Source organism: Sciurus carolinensis, chromosome 14, assembly GCF_902686445.1.
Source record: "Sciurus carolinensis chromosome 14, mSciCar1.2, whole genome shotgun sequence".
NCBI lineage: Eukaryota > Metazoa > Chordata > Mammalia > Rodentia > Sciuridae > Sciurus > Sciurus carolinensis.
The window spans coordinates 78,078,627-78,095,824 of NC_062226.1; the positions used below are offsets into that span (position 1 = coordinate 78,078,627).

The following is a 17,198-nucleotide window of genomic DNA, read 5'->3' on the forward strand; positions in this document are numbered from 1 at the left end:
TTTCAGAAAAGGAAAAAATTGGTTTGAATGAACGGTAACATTCCTTTAAGGTCTGAAATTCCGAGGGATGTTTCTAAAATATATAATGGAGTTTTGAAAGGTATAGATCTTTCATATATAATGTACTTATAAAGTCAAATAATTAGGCAGAAAAATTGTGACCAAAAGCATGACATTTGTAGACTCTTTACAGTGTAACAGAAGATGAATTTGGCTAATAAACTATCACATTCTCTCCCATGCGTATGTGGGTTTAGTTTCTGATATTTGGATTCCACTTATAATGCTGTTTTATTGCTCTATTTTTACATATGTAATAGAGACATGAGCAACATTTTGCTGTGCAATGTTATCTTTGATGTTATTCAAATATAGCTACTCTAATAACAAAAGGTACAATTCATTATATTTCAAAGCACACTGCTATGATCATAATGTCCATTCGTTTTTTTTAAGTGTTGCATTTAAGATTTTGGATGAATTTCAAAGCATTGCATGAATTTTTTTTAACTTTTAAAAAAAATGCCAAATGCTATTGTGACTATTGAAATTGGTTTAATTGCTAATAGGTACCGCCTAGATTTGATTTGAAAATGAAAAGTGATAAAAGGTAGGGTCAACTGCAGTGCCCAAACTTAACATAGTATTAAAATAGAAGCTAGGCACTTAAACAATGACTTTTAGCTTATTTGAAGAATATGATCTTTTAAGGGCATATATAGACTCAGCTTTTATCAGGAGTGGTGTTCTTGAGGAAAGCAACATGTATAGTCTTGATTTTAAAATGTCAACATGTAGAACAAAGGAGAACATACTGTATAGTCTAATTTCTAATAAAAAAATCACAATAAAAGGCTGTAAAATTAAAAATAAAAACTTCACTTCTCTCCACCATTGCCCTTCACAAGCCCAGAGATAAATTCTGTTAACAGATCAATGTGTACTCTTTCAGAAACTTCTAATGTTCATGCATTTCCCCATCGATTTCCTCCATACAGTCAGCTCAGTAATATAATTTCTTTTTCACTTAATATATCTTCTTTTTCTGTATTATACACAGATCTTTTTCTTTATTATGACTTTATAGGGTCCCATTATATGAGTACCCCCAATTTATTCATTCAATTCGTTATTAATGAACATTTAGGTGTTTTTGCTTTTAACAACATTGCTATGAAGGTTCTTACATGTATATCTTGACACATGTTGGTTAAGATAAATCCTAACAGTGGAATTACTGACTTGGAATTGATTTATATTTTCTTGATTTTGAGTTAAGTTAAACATTTTCCTCTACTTAGTCAGATTTTGGTTTTTTGCCGAACTACCTATTCATATCTTTTAGACATGTTACTATTGGTAACCCATTTTTTTCCCTCATAGTTTATTCAAATGAATAGACTTCTCTAATTATGAAATACCTCTCTGTATTAACAAATATTTTCCCTAATTTTCCTTTGATTTTTGTGTTCTTTGCATATTTGATTATTGTTTTTCCATTCAGTAGTGTTTAATTTATATGTTCTTACCAGTCTATTTTGTTAGATTTTTATGGACTTAGTTTTATTGAGGCCTTTCCTGTTGTAAGATTCTTAAAATGTTACTTTTACAGTATTTTTATAGTTCTTTTATATACTTAATTCATTGACCCATATAGGATTTATTATAAAGAAAAAAGGATACAGCTTCAGCCAGCAAGTTGTCTAAAACCCATTTATTTGATAATGCATACTCTTACCCACTAATCTGAAAGGCTGTTTATGTCACAAATTCCTATATTCAGATAAAAAAATTTTTATAAAATTTCATGCATATTAGTCAGTTCCTATAATTTGTATTCTTTCCATTGATATATCATTGTAAACTTTCACCAGCACCAAGATGTTTCATTACTGCAACTATACAAATTTATATTAATGACTGTTAGGGTATTGTTCTCATTTTATAATTTAATTGATGTCATATTTTTCTTTCTACACAAATTTTATTATAATTTTGCCCAATCACTTCATTTCCCTCTCCCACCCCCGCAGTCCTCCAAAAATCACCATCTTGGGACCACTTCGAAGGAGTATATGTGTGTGTGTATAAAGGTGAAAGGGAATATAATAATATCTTTATTATAACAACTTTTTATATCCATGAATAAGGCATGGATTTTCATTTTTGAAAATTCATTTATCCCCCTTAGGAAAGTGTTAATAGTTTCTATCACATGACTTCTGCATCTTTTTTGTAAAACATACATATAAGTATCTTTTTTATCATATAAGAATTTTTTCCTTTCATTTCCAAATTGATTACTGGGTTTTTTGTATTGGACTTCCCAGATATATTGTCATCTACAAATAACTTCTTCCCTGCCTCTCTAATATTTGAGGCTTCTTTCTCTTATATTTTCTTAAAACATGGTCCATTTCACGTGGTTTTTCACATTTATTTGCATAATTTATAAATTAATTCTTACTAATGTCTTCTAAATCTGTGCCTGTGTCCCCTTTTCATTTCTGATATATTTGTGTTTAATTGCCTTACCTATTAAGTAGTAAATGTTTCCTTAATATTTTGTAATCTTTTAAGTTAGAAACTTCTTCGATGTAAGCAATCTGCATGCCTTATCATGCTGTTTTAGTTTCTTATTTATTTCTGTCTCCAATAAAAATGAAACCATTTATCTACCTTCTATATCAAGACAATAATGAAATCTCATCTTAACTTTCTTCTAAGCTAAATAATTGTAGTTTGTTTTTAAGATATAGCTTCAGGGAACACAATTTTCTAAAATCATATCCTTTTTAAATTTCTTGAAGACTTCTAACATCTTGCCTAAATTCTTAACATGCCTTTTTTGAGGGATCTTGGTCACAATTACATTGCTAACCTTTCAAAACAGTCTAGCTTGCTGTGTTTTAAATAGACAAAATAATTATTATCAGACCCAATTATATTGAAGACAAATTAAAAATTATTTTTATGGTGGTTTTTACATTTTCTGGAGCAAATAATGGTTAACAGTCAATATCATTCATAGACAATCTTTAAGCAGTCTTAAAACAAATTTAAAAAGCGTTACATATGCTAAATAGGCCTCAGGGTTTCCTGTTTGTCTAGAAACTCTGCTCCTCGTTTTTTAATGAGTTCTGAGATTGGCAAAGTATATTTATAAAGCAGATAGGAAATTTCCAGGAAAGAGACAAAGTAGGGGCTAGTAGTAATTTATGTGATGTATGTATTTATGGGTTTATACAAGTTTTATACAGATGTGATCTAATACTAATATATTTTCTGAGATAAAATGACTACAATAGTTTAATACCTCATTAGATTGGACTTATAACTATTTTTTAAAACCTACAATTTAAAGATTGACATTGCTGTAGTCAGTCTTAATGCAGTGCAGCAAATGCTTTTAAAGAGGAAACAAATGATTTGTTGAATGTTTGAATTTTCTGATATGTGTGTCTATTGTATGTTAATGATTTTCCCCCATTGAGAAATGGTTTTTGAAGGATTGTAACATATTATGGAATATTATCAATTTTCTCACTCACTTTTTTTTAGGTCATGGAAAATGGAAGATTTGCAAAATACAAATATTTTACTCATGTCATGATCAATAAAACAGATATGTTCATGATAACTAGAAGGTAACTTGTTTGCTTTCTCCATTGTAATTAGATAATGGGTTAACTGACAGTCACTTGTTATACATCTTGTTTCATGTAGTCATGCTGATTCCTGCTAACTCTAGTCCTCTTGCTCTATAAGACTGGTTTCCTAAGACATTTATATAAATTCCTGTTTATCTTTGTGCATATATAAAGATAAATAGCTACACATAGCTGTAAACATAACTTTAAATTAAATACTTGAGGATTTGCTTCAATCAGTTTATTGCATGCAGAAATTCTATAAAGCTATCTTCTCAGAGATAAACTTCCCTCCACCTGAAAAAGTATATAATTTCAGGTTACCATGAAAGTCAACAGTCCTGTGACTGTATCTATTCATTGCAATGTAGAGACCCAGTCATGTAAGTTAATGTACAAATGGAAATAGATAACATTTTTTGTGGATACTCCTGCCTACAGTGACATCTTCAAATAGAACTATAGACAGTGGAAGGGTACTTACAAAAATACACAGTGGCATAGCCTCTGGACACAGTTGGACATGTACTTGAACACCAAGTTTGTGCCAGCAACCACTATAATCTAGGAATAGTGACAGTGAAGAAGAGAGTAAGAAGATTGAGGTGAGAGACATAAAACCAGATTAGCTTTCTCTTGCATTTCCCCAGGAGCCAGCTATTCCTTTAACTCAGTCCCTTAACTGGAAAGTAAGTATATTTATTTAAAAGAAAACTCTGATTGACCAAAAATTGATGTGTCAACCAGAAAGAGAAATTGGGGAAGAAAGATCTTTGAAGGAAGGATTAAATAGAATTATTTTAAACAATGCATTTTTATTTCTTGATTTCTCCTAAAATGGGAAAACAAAAAATGAAAAGCCCCCTGGGCATGGTGGTACATACCTATAGTCCCAGTGGCTGGGGAGGCTGAGGCAGGAGGATCACCATTTCAAAGCCAGCTTCAGCAACTTAGCAAGGCCCTAAGCTACTTAGCGAAACCTGGTCTCAAAACAAAAAATAAAAAGGGCTGGGGATGTGACTCAGTGGTTTAGTGCTCCTAGGTTCAATTCCTGTTACAAAAAAATAAAAAGCCCAAGATGGTGCTTTTTTGAAATTTCCTTCTAAAATTGATAACAATAGGACTTGATTTGCTTGTGAAAAACCCAAGGTTTCTCAGCATATCAATGCTGTTTAATGTAGTTAGAAAAGTCTTTCTTTTATCAGTTGGGAAATATATTACAAGAGTCTTACTGATATAATAAAACATTTGTTCTCAAGTGCTATTTACATCAAAGTTGTCCCAAACTATTGACTGATAATTGGTTCTATAAATGTTTTCTATTTCTTGCATTTTCTATTTCTCATGTGTTTGTCTTTATAAGTGCTTTAGTTTTTCTCATTATGCTTTAAATTTCCTGCTAAGCATTCTTTAGTTGCATCCACCCAAATTTGTATATTTTCATTCTATTCAAAATATTTTCTAATTTCCTTTGAGATTGTTCGATTCCCTGGGTTTAGAAATGTCTTGCATTCTGAGCATTTGGAAATATTCTTGAAATCTTCTGATATTTTTCTAGTTCAGTTCTATTGTGATCTGAGAATATAATTTTATGGTTTAAGTTCTTTTAAATTCATTAAAGATTTTTTGTGACCCAGAATATGGTTTTATCTGGGGAAATGGGTTCATGTGCACTTACAGAGAATGTGTATTGGATTTAAGTGCCTCCATTTTTAAAGTGGATTCTTTGCTTTCTTCCCTTTGCCCCTATTTCCCCTCCCTCAGTGGTGTATTGTTTGTAACAAAGGGAGCATTTGGACAACTTACATGTGAGTGGCAGTATAGTTTTGATGAATTTACCAAAGAGCCTTTCATTATTCATGGGAGAAGACTACGCATTGAAGCGAAGGTATACTGACTGTATTTTTAAAAAACTTGTAGCTGAAAATATACATTGTAACAGTCCTCTTTACTTTTTTAATGTTTCTGCCTCTTTTATAAATGTTCTTTTTCTTGGTGTGGTTTTCCTAAAACTGCTACTTGGGCTTAAAAAAAGGGGTGGGGGGAGGCCAAGGGAAAAAGTTCTACTTTCTGTGCTATTGTATTGACAGCATTCCTAGTCCCTTATTTCACATGCAGGAACAGAATCCCAACTAAGTATGAAATAATGGATGGTGGCTATTAGCCTCTGCTCTAAACCATGGTTTTCCTGGTTTTGTTTCCTGTCTTTTTCCCTTTCCAAAGATAACAGTTCCCCTTATTTCTGTGATTTCTTTCCTTTTCCCCTTTTTTTTGAGACCTGTGTCAGCAAATAACTGTTTTATTTTACATAGAAGAAACTGATTTCTTATGGAGTCTGTATTTGCGTGAATTTTTTAATTACTTAAAGAAATTGCTAGACTAGTAAAATCTCCCATCTTCTTCTATGACATTATACATCCTGGTCCTTAGTAGTATCACTTTTCTTTCTTATTTGTCCCTCAAATGGTTAATATCTGCTATTCGACAGTTTTCCCCAACCAATACCAAACAATATTAAAGGAGTGTGAACAGTAGAGGATTAGGATCTAGGTCCCACCCTTATTACTTTGATTCTAAACTGCATCCTTATTTCATGACTAGTTTAAAATGTCACACACATATACATACCCATACAACTTGTTTGTATATGTGTGCATACACATATGTATATCTTTTTGAGGTGGGCTTGATCAGGATTTGCACAGCCACATATCAAGAACTGAGGAATTATTTGAGAAGAAAATATAGTAGGTATCCTTCTCATTTTCTTTGTAACCTTTTATGACCTTAACAATTGAAATCTCACCATAAGCCTTTTAATTTGGGTTTATTGATAATGTGTGAGAATGTAGCCTTTTTTCTATTTGTTTTGATTCTTCTCTGTTATCCATTCTTGGCTTTTTAAAGGCACATATTTGTGTAAAGTGGACACTTTAAGCATAGGCTAATAAATTTGTCTGGCATTTCTTTATTGTATTTCTGCAACTGGATTTTTAATGATGTTACATATTCTGTTTATAGGAACGGGTGAAGTCTGTATTCCATGCCAAAGAGTTTGGAAAAATAATTAACTTCAAGACCCCAGAGGATGCAAGGGTAAATATAATGAATCTTTTACTTAAACTAGGTAGGAGCTTTTCACATTAAAACCATTATGTTAAAAAAAAAAAAGCAGATAAATTTTGTTTGGGATTTTTGTTTTGTTTTTGTTTTGACAGTTTTTAGTATGTGACTCAATAGTATTTCCCCCAAACATTTTTTACTTGATTTAACACTCCTGTTTGCTTCTCAAATCAAAATGCTCTTTTAAATCCTAACTATACTATATTTTAAAATGTCAAAAACAAACGAAATTATTTCATTCTGGTGTTGAGGTCTCAGTTCCAGCAGAAAAAGTATAGCCCCATACACAGCAGTAGAGAAATCAACCATATATGATTTAACCACAAAATGAAAACAAAGAAAACCACTACTATAACATGGCACAGGGCAAAGAGAGCCAAATCTATAGTCAGAAAATCTGTTTTTGAATACTGGTTCTGTTCCTTCTTAATGATAGTACCTTAAAAGAAGTCAGTCAGGCTTAGTTTCCTGGAGATAGGAATGATGTGAACTGACAAGCACTATATATACACTTCAGGGATTATGGCAGTTAAAATAATGTACACTGTCAAGAAAATGAAGACTGTGAACCGATTATCTGAACTTCATTGATTGTAGCTAAGATGCTGTTCCTGACACATTATACCTAATACGTTGGGAAATTTACAATATGAGCACCTGGCTCCTTTATTAATCCCTGGGCCTCTGCCTGACTCAGTACAGGTACCTGGCCTCCTGGCTGGGTATGACTGTTTCCAGTTAAGTGGCACATCTGATCCCAAATGAGGGATCTCCCAAACCACCACTCTCAGTAAGCACAAACAAGTTAGCATGTGTCGTGCAGTTTTACTAGACATTGTATATTAGATAACATTGGCACACTAACAGTAGAAATTGGGAATGAGTTACATGGAAATAGGAATAAAGCAACTGGAGCCTTAATATGTATGTCACTGAGAAGAAGGAGACAAAATGAAGCACCATAACAGCATGATTTCTGGGCCACCATTTTTCATGTTGCTGAAGAACATCACCACTTATTTCAGTTTTTCTGTATAAATTCTCCTTTTACCATGTGACTCTTATCTCATAGAATTTAATTCTGCTCTTCCAGAAAAATTCACAGAAAGCTACTGAGCTCAGTTCTCATTTCTCCATTTATGTTAGGGCTATTCCCACTAGGTGATTCTTAATGTAAAAAGGCACAGCCATCTCTGCCAAACTTTTTTTGTCTCCTTCTTCTCTGAGGAAGTACTGTTTATTTTTTTAATTTACATTTTAACTGACACATTAAAAAACGTGTACATATTATTGGGTTACCATGGAAACGTTCCATATACATTGTACAATGTTTGAATCCTCAAACATTTATCATTTTTTATAGCCAAAATCCTTTTTTTTTTTTTTTTTTTTTGAGAGGGGGGGTTTACTAGGGATTGAACTCAGGAGCACTTGACCACTGAGTCACATCCCCTACCCTATTTTGTATCTCATTTAGAGACAAGGTCTCATTGAGTTGCTTAGCACCTTGCTTTCTCTGAGACTGGTTTTGAATTCTCAATCCTCCTGTCTCAGCCTTCTGAGCCAGTGGGATTACAGGCATGTACCACCATGCCTGGCCAAAATTCTTCCTTCCAGCCTTTTAAAATGTATAGTACATTATTGCCATTGGTGGTTACCCAACTGGGCAGTAACACAGGAGGCTTCACACACCTATCTGTAAATTAGTACTCATCAATCAGGCTTTCCCCATTCCTCCTCACTACGACTATTCACCATTCTATTCAATTTCTATTATATCTGTATTTTTTAGGTTACCCATATGAGTGAGATCATACGCTACTTCTCTTTTTTTGTGCCTGTTTTTACACTTGATATAATACTCTACAGTTCCGTACATGTTGTTGCAAATGACAGGATTTCCTTTTTCTTTTAACAGCTGAAGAGTATTCCATGTATAAATGTACATTTTTTTTGTTCTTTCAACTACTGATCATTTTCATTTTCTTAATTAGTATGAATAATACTCCAGTTAACACAGGAAGCAGGTATCTTCAAGATCCTGATTTCATTTCCTTTACATATATATGCCAAGGAGTGATATTACTGGGTCATAGGGTAGAACTATATTTAATTTATTGAGGAGCCTCTGTGCTTTCCATAATGACTGTACCAAGTTACGTTCCCACCAGTAGTGTACAATTTCCCTTTTCTCTACATCTTCAATAGCACTTGTTACGTTCACTCTTTTTTATAATAACCATTCATATTGCAAGTGAAGTGATATTTCATTTTGTTTTTGTTTGTGCTTCCCTGATGCTTAGTGATATTGAACCTTTTTTCATGAGTTTTTTTGACTATTTGTGTCTTTTTTTTAATTAAAGCTTTATAGTTACACATAGTAGTTGGGTTTATCCCAACAAACTCATACAGGCATGAAAATCCATTTTAGTATTCATGATCCCCCTGCTTTTACCTCCCACATTTTACCTCCCCATCCTTCCTGTCCTCTCCCATTCCCCTTCCTATAATCTACTAGACTTCCTTTGATTATCCATTACTTTTTTTTTAATTTATTTTTATTGTAAACAAATGAGGTACATCTTGTTTCTGTTTGTACATGAAGTAAAGGCATACCATTTGTGTAATCATACATCTACATAGGTAATAGTGTTTAATTCATTTTGTTATTTTTTCCTTCCTCCCCACCCCTCCTACCCCTCTTTTCCCTCTATACAGTCCCTCCTTCCTCCATTCTTGCCCCCCTCTAATCCCCCATTATGTGTCATCATCTGCTTATCAGCGAGATCATTCGTCCTTTGGTTTTTTTGAGATTGGCTTATCTCACTTAGCATGATATTCTCCAATTTCATCCATTTGCCAGCAAATGCCATAATTTTTTTATTCTTTATACCTGAGTAATATTTCATTGTATATATATATATATATATATATATATATATATATGCACCACAGTTTCTTTATCCATTCATCAATTGAAGGACATCTAGTTTGGTTCCACAATCTGGCTGTTGTTGAGCAGCTACGAACATTTATGTGGCTGTCTCTCTGTAGTATGCTGATTTTAAGTCCTTTGGGTGTAGGCCAAGGAGTGGGATAGCTGGGTCAAATGGTGGTTCCATTCCAAGCTTTCTGAGGAATCTCCACACTGCTTTCCAGAGCGGCTACACTAATTTGCAACCCCACCCCATTACTTATTTTTGATTGGTTCTTTATGTTATCCTACCTTACCAACCCCATTCCTTTATTTTATTATAGCTTCTGCTATGAGAAAAAACATTTGACCTTTGAATTTTTGAGTTTCTTATTTCAACTAGCCTGATATTCTCCATTTCCATCCGTTTACTGGCAAATACCATAATGTCATTCTTTTTATGGCTCAGTAGAACTCCACTATGTATATATATACACCAGTTTCTTAATCCATTCATCTGTTGACAGGAATCTGGGTTGATTGCATAATTTAGCTATTATGAATTGTACAGCTGTAAACATTGTTGTGGCAATATTGCTGTAGTATGCTGATTTTAGATCTTTTGGAGAAATAACAAGGAGTGGGATAGCTGGGTCATACAGTGGTCCCATCCCTAGTTTTTTGAGGAGCCTCCTTACTGCTTTCCAGAGAGCGTGTACTACTCTGCAGTCCCATCAACAATGTACAAGTGTACTTTTTCCCCCACAACTTCACCAGAATTTATTACTGTCTGTATTCTTCATTGTTGCCATTTTGACTGAAGTGAGATGAGATCTTGGTGTAGATTTGATTTGCATTTCCCTGATTGCTAGATGTTGAACATTTTTTCATATACTTTTGGCCATTTGTGTTTCTTTTGAGAAGCTTCTCTTTAAAACTTTTGCCCATTTATTGATAGGGTTATTTGATTTTTTTGGTGTTAAGTTTTTAGAAATCATTTTGAGTATATTTTGGATGTTAATCCCCTGTCAGAGGAGCAGCTGGCCAAGATTTTTGTCCATCTGTAGGCCCTCTTTTCATGCTCTTAATCGTTTCCTTTGCTGTGCAGAAGCTTTTTAGTTTGATGGCCTCCCACTTACTAATTCTCGTTTTATTTTTTGTACTTTGGGGATTTATTAAGGAAGTCGGTGCCAGCACCTCTGTGATGGAGTGTTGACCCTATGTTGTCTTCTAGCAGTTGTAAAGTTTCTGGCTTAACTCCCAAGTCTTCGATCCATTTCCTTTGAGTTTTGTTGAGGGTGAGAGATAGAGGTCTAGTTTCATTTTTCTACATAGAGCTAATCCTGTTTTCCCAGCACCAGTTGTTAAAAAGGCTATCTTTTCTCCAAAAATATATTTTTTGCACGTTTGTTAAATATCACATGACTGTAGGAATGTGGATTTGTCTCTGTGTCTTCTGTTCATGTGTATCTTGATGCCACTCTATGCTCTTTTTGTTACTATAGCTCTGTAGTATAATTTCTGATCAGAGTTAGGCTAAGGAGAGCGGTAAGAATGAAGGAAAGAAGGACTGTGTAGAGGGAAAAGAGGGGTGGGAGGGGTGGGGGGGAGGGGAAAAATAAAATAAACATCATTACCCTATGTAAACGTAAAAAAAATAAAAAAATAAAAAAATAAATTTCTGATCAGATATTGTTATGCCTCGTCCTTTACTTTTCTTGCTTAGTATGGCTTTGGTTATTCTGGGTCTCTTATTCTTCCAAATGAATTTAAGAATCATTTTTTTCTAATTCTGTGAATGCCATTGGCATTTTGATGGGGATTGCATTGAATCTGTGTATTGCTTTTGGGAATCTGGCCACTTTGACAGTGTTAATTCTGCCTATCCGAAAACATGGGATGTCTTTTCATCTTCTAAGATCTTCTTCAGTTTCTTTCCTCAGTGTTCTATAATTTTCATTGTAGAACCATTTTACCTCCTTGTTTAGAATAATTTCCAAGTATTTTATGTTTTTTGAGGTTATTGTGAATGAGATGTTTTTCCTTATATCCTTAGGATACATTGATTCAGCTGAATCACTGTTGGAGTATGAGAAAGCTAATGATCTATGGGTGTTGATTGTGTATCCCATTACTTTGCTAAATTCATTTGTAAGCTCCAGAAGTCTTCTGGTGTTGTTTTTGGGTCTTCTAGGTATAGGATCGCATCATCGGCAGAGATAATTTGACCTCTTCTTTGCTATTTGTATCCCTTTGATTTCCTTTTCTTGCCTTATCTCTCTGGCTAATGTTTCAAGGACTGTATTGAATAGGAGTAGTGAGAATGGACAGCCTTGTCTTTTTCCTGATTTTAGAGGAAATGATTTTAGTTTCTCTGCATTCAGCCTGACTTTGGCTTTGGGTTTGTCACAAATGGCCTTTACGATATTGGTCTCTAGCTTCTTCAGCATTATTGATATGAATGAGTGCTGGAGTTTATCAAAGGCCTGCCCTGCATCTATTGAGATGATCATGTAATTCTTATCATTAATTCTCTTTTTTTTTTATTGTAAACAAATGGGATACATGCTGTTTCTCCATTTGTACATGGCGTAAAGGCATACCATTTGTGTAATCATAAATTTACATAGGGTAATGTTGTTTGATTCATTCTGTTATTTTTTCCCTTCCCCCCACCCCTCCCACCCCTCTTTTCCCTCTATACAGTCCTTCCTTCCTCCATTCTTGCCCCCCTCCCTAACCCTAACTCTAACCCTAACACTAACCCCTCCCCCCATTATGTGTCATCATCCATCTTATTAGCAATATCATTCGTCCTTTGGTTTTTTGAGATTGGCTTATCTCACTTAGCATGATATTCTCCAGTTTCATCCATTTGCCTGCAAATGCCATAATTTTATCATTCTTTATTGCTGAGTAATATTCCATTGTATATATATACCACAGTTTCTTTATCCATTCATCAATTGAAGGATATCTAGGTTGGTCCCACAATCTGGCTATTGTGAACTGAGCAGCTATGAACATTGATGTGGGTGAATCTCTGTAGTATGCTGATTTTAAGTCCTTTGGGTATAGGCCAAGGAGTGGGATAACTGGGTCAAATGGTGGGTCCATTCCAAGTTTTCTAAGGAGTCTCCACACTGCTTTCCAGAGTGGCTGCACTAATTTCCAGCCGCACCAGCAATGTATGAGTGTACCTTTCTCCCCACATTTTCGCCAACACCTGTTGTTGCTTGTATTCTTGATAATCGCCATTCTAATTGGGGTGAGATGGAATCTTAGGGTGGTTTTGATTTGCATTTCTCTTATTACTAGAGATGTTGAACATTTTTCCATATGTTTGTTGATTGCTTGTAGATCTTCTTCTGTGAAGTGTCTATTCATTTCCTTAACCCATTTGTCGATTGGATTCTTTGCATTCTTGGTGTAGAGTTTTTTGAGTTCTTTATAGATTCTGGAGATTAGTGCTCTATCTGAGTTGGTCCCAAGTCTCTCACTATCTCCTCTTTTGATACCTGCGTCCTGGAGCAACATGAAATGCAGCCGCCCTCTAGTCCGCCATCTTGAAACCCCCCTCATTAATTCTCTTTAAGTGGCAAATTACATTTTTTGGTTTGCATATGGTGAACCAGCCTTGCATCCTAGGAATGAAATTCACTTGATCAGGGTGTGTTGTCTTTTTGATGTGTTTTTGAATAGAGTTTGTGTTTCTTCTTTTGAGAAGTTTTTCTTTAGTTCTTTTGCCTATGTATAGATTGGGTTATTTGGGTTTTGTGTTTGGGTTTTTTTGTTTTTGTTTTTGTTATTTTTATTTTGTTATTTTGTTTTTGTTATTGTTTTTTTGGTGTTAAGTTTTTTGAGATCTTTGTATAGTAAGGATATTGATCCCCTATCAGAGTAGTACCTGGCCAAGATTTTCTTCCCTTCTCTTTTATTCTATTTTATTAAGGAGTTTTGCATCTATATTCCTCAGGGATATTGGTCTGTATTTTTCTTTCCTTTATCATCTTTGTGTGGTTTTGGTATCGGGGTTATATAAAATGTATTTGGGCATGTTCCCTCCCTTCAATATTATGGAATAATGAGAAAGACTGGTGTTAGTCCTTCTGTAAAGGTCTGGTGATCTCAGCTGAGAATCCATCTGGTCCTGGGCTTTTCTCTTTAGGAAGGCTTTGAACTGCTGTTTCAGTTTCATTTCTTGATACTGTCTGTTTGGGTTTTCTCTGTCTTCCTGTTCACATTGGGCAGGTCATATGTGTCTAGAAATTTGTCTTCCAGCTTTTCCAGTTTACTGGAGTATAAACTTTCAAAATAGGTTATGATAATCCTCAGGATTTCAGAAGGGTCTGTGGTGATGTCTCCTGTTTCATCTCTGAACTTGTTGATTTGGGTCTTTTTACTCTTTCCTTTGGTTACTTTGGCTAAGGGTGTATCAATTTTATCTTTTTGAAGAACCAGCTCTTTGTTGCATTGCTCATGTGTATTGTATTCTTTTTCTCAATTTCATTGATTTTTGGCTCCGATATTAATTATTTCCTATCCTGTACTGGTTTGGGGGTTAGTTTGTTGTTCTTTTCCTAAGATCTTGAGGTAGATCATAAACTTATTTACTAGGGATATAATTTTTTTTTAAATAGGTGCTCCTGGCTATAAATTTTACTCTTAGAACTGCTTTTATATAGTTCCAGAGATTTTAATGTATCTCTTCTTATTTATTTCTAAGAATTTCTTGATTTCTGTTCTCATTTCACCTTTCATCCACTTTTCATTTACAAGAGTGTTGTTCAATCTCTATGTGTTTATATGGTTTCTATTATTTTTCTTGGTGGTGATTTCTGGTTTCATTCAGTTTTAATCTAGTAGGACACATGGGAATGTATCAATCTTTTTTTTTTTCTGTTAGCTAATATTTGCTTGGCAGCCTGGTATATGATCTATTTTGGAAAAAGTGCCATGCACAGCTGAGAAGAAGGTAAATTCATCTTTTGGAGTGGAATATTCTATAGATGTCCATTTGATTTATAGTGTTATATGGGTCGCAGATATCTTTACTGATTTTATGTTTTGATGACTGTCCTTTGATGATAAGGGTGTAATGAAATCACCATGCATTACAGTGTTAGGGTCTATGGGGATTTAATGTCATTGAGTACTTTTTCCATGTAATTGAGTGCATTGACATTTGGGGCATGAATGTTTATCATTGTTAAATATTCTTGTTGGATTCTTCCCTTTAGTAGGATGTAGTGGCCTTTTTTGTCTCTTTTCATTAATGTTTTTCTTGAAATCTGCTTTGTGAGATATGAGAATAGCTACTCCTGCTTAAATTCGTGGTCCGTATGCATGGAATATTTTTTTCCATTCTTTTACTTTCAGCCTATGGATGTCTTTGCCTATAAGAAGAGTCCCTTGTAAATAGCTTATGGTCGGATGTTGTCTTTTGATCCACTCTTCTAATCTATGTCTTTTAATTGGGGAGTTGAGACCATTAACATTCAGCATCAGTATGGATGTATGTTTGCGGTTTCCTGCCATTTGTTTTTTGCTCTATTTTATTCTGTCTTTATTCTCATTTAGGGGATTATTCTTTGGGATGAACTTCCTCTGTTGGGCGCTTTGGGAATTGATTTTTATTTCTTGTGAAGTTTATCTTTGAGTGTTCTTTGTATTGCTGGCTTAGTGCCCATGAATTCTTTTAGTTCTTTCTTCTTGTGAAAAGTTTTTATTTCCCGTCAAACTTGAAACTGAGCTTTGCTGGGTGCAGTAACTTTGGGTGGCAGTTGTTTTCTTTTTGGGCTTAGAACATCTCATTCCAGGTCCTCCTTGATTCCAGAGCCTGAACTGAGAAGTCAGACGTGAGTCTTACTGGTTTGCCTCTAAATATGACCTGATGTTTCTCTCTTGCAGCTTTTAACATTCTTTGCATATTTTCTGTGTTAGGCATTTTGATTATGACATGTCTTGGCCAACTTCTCATTTGAATAGGTGTATTTCAGGTCCTGTAATTCTCCTGTAAGTGAATGTTTATCTAATTTCTGATAGGGAAAACATTCTTTGTAAGTATCCCATTGAAAATATTCTTCATACCTTTAGTTTATATCTCCATGTTCTCTTCTATCCCAGTGATCCTCAGGGAATCTAGGATCTCTTCTGTGTGATGTTGAAGTGTCCCCATATCTGTTAGAGGGAGGGAGGAGCGAGGAGTGGCACTAATGTCAACAACAGTCTTAAGCTTTATGTTCATTGCCCAGTGTCTGCTTTGATGTCTGTAATAGTATTTGCCACCTGTATAGGAGTAATGGGGGCGATCCAAGATGGCGGCCTAGAGGGAGACTGCACCCCCATCGCTCCAGAACCCAGGAGTTAAGAAGGGGAGGCATTGAGAGACTGGGACTGAAATAGAGCCACAGGTGAGTCTGCCCACTGGGTAAAGCTCGGCCCAGGGGGCAGGCTCAGATAGAGGTGGCTTATCGGAGCCGGGCAGGGCAGCTAGAGTCATCCACAGGCAGCCCTGCGCACTCCGGCGGTGGGCCCCGCCCACACAGCCAGCTTCTCCAGGTTCTCGGAACGGAACTGGCCCGCTGGTGAGAGCCTTTCTGACCAGAACAAGCTCCGAGTCCCGGAGCCAGTGCAGCTCAGCGTACTCTGGCACGCAAGCAGATTCAGGGTCCAGACAGGGCAGCCAGAGACTTCCCCAAGTAGTCTGGACCCCTGCGGTGGGAGGTGCCGTTCAAGGCTAGCCTCTCGGAGCTGACCGCCCAGTGAGAGACTTTCTACATAGAACCAGCCACAAGCCCCCGAACCAACAGAGAGCCTCGATCCGCAAACAGCCTCTGGGATCAGGGCAGGGCAGCCAGACACCTCTTCAGGCGGCTCTGCCCACTCCGGCTGCAGGCTCTCTTCTCGGGGCGATCCAAGATGGCGGCCTAGAGGGAGACTGCACCCCCTGTCGCTCCAGAACCCAGGAGTTAAGAAGGGGAGGCATTGAGAGACTGGGACTGAAATAGAGCCACGGGTGAGTCTGCCCACTGGGTAAAGCTCGGCCCGGGTGGCAGGCCCAGATAGAGGTGGCTTATCGGAGCCAGGCAGGGCAGCTAGAGTCTTCCCAAGGTAGCCTTCCACACTCCGGCAGTGAGCTCCTCCCACACGGCCAGCTGCACGGTGCAGGCCCACAGTGAGAGCATTTCCGCACAGAGCCAGTTCCAAACCGTGGAACCAGTAGGGGGCTAGGGGCAGTTTTCTTCGGATACGCTGCTTTATCAGATTCCTCCAAGACATCAGACTACTGAAGGCTGGGAGGTGATACACTGGAAATCTACCGGGACACTATAAGCCAATAGCGGAAAACTGCAATATCTCAGGGTCCCACTGACAACTGACCAATATGAGAAAACAAGGGAAGAAAATGTCCCAAACAAACCTAGATACTACATCAATAAAACCCAATGACAGCACAGCAGAAGAAATGTCAGAAAGGGAGTTCAGAATGTACGTAATTAAAACGATCA

The 17,198-nt window shown here is 36.0% G+C and overlaps 1 protein-coding gene across 1 annotated transcript in view; it reads left to right on the top strand.

Moving 5' to 3' along the window:
- Positions 1–17,198, top strand: part of Vps13a (vacuolar protein sorting 13 homolog A) — a 268,516-nt gene that overhangs the window by 230,855 nt on the left and 20,463 nt on the right. The window contains 3 exon segments of the mRNA XM_047525841.1: positions 3,562–3,647; positions 5,415–5,538; positions 6,672–6,746. Coding sequence (XP_047381797.1) covers positions 3,562–3,647; positions 5,415–5,538; positions 6,672–6,746 — 285 coding nt within the window.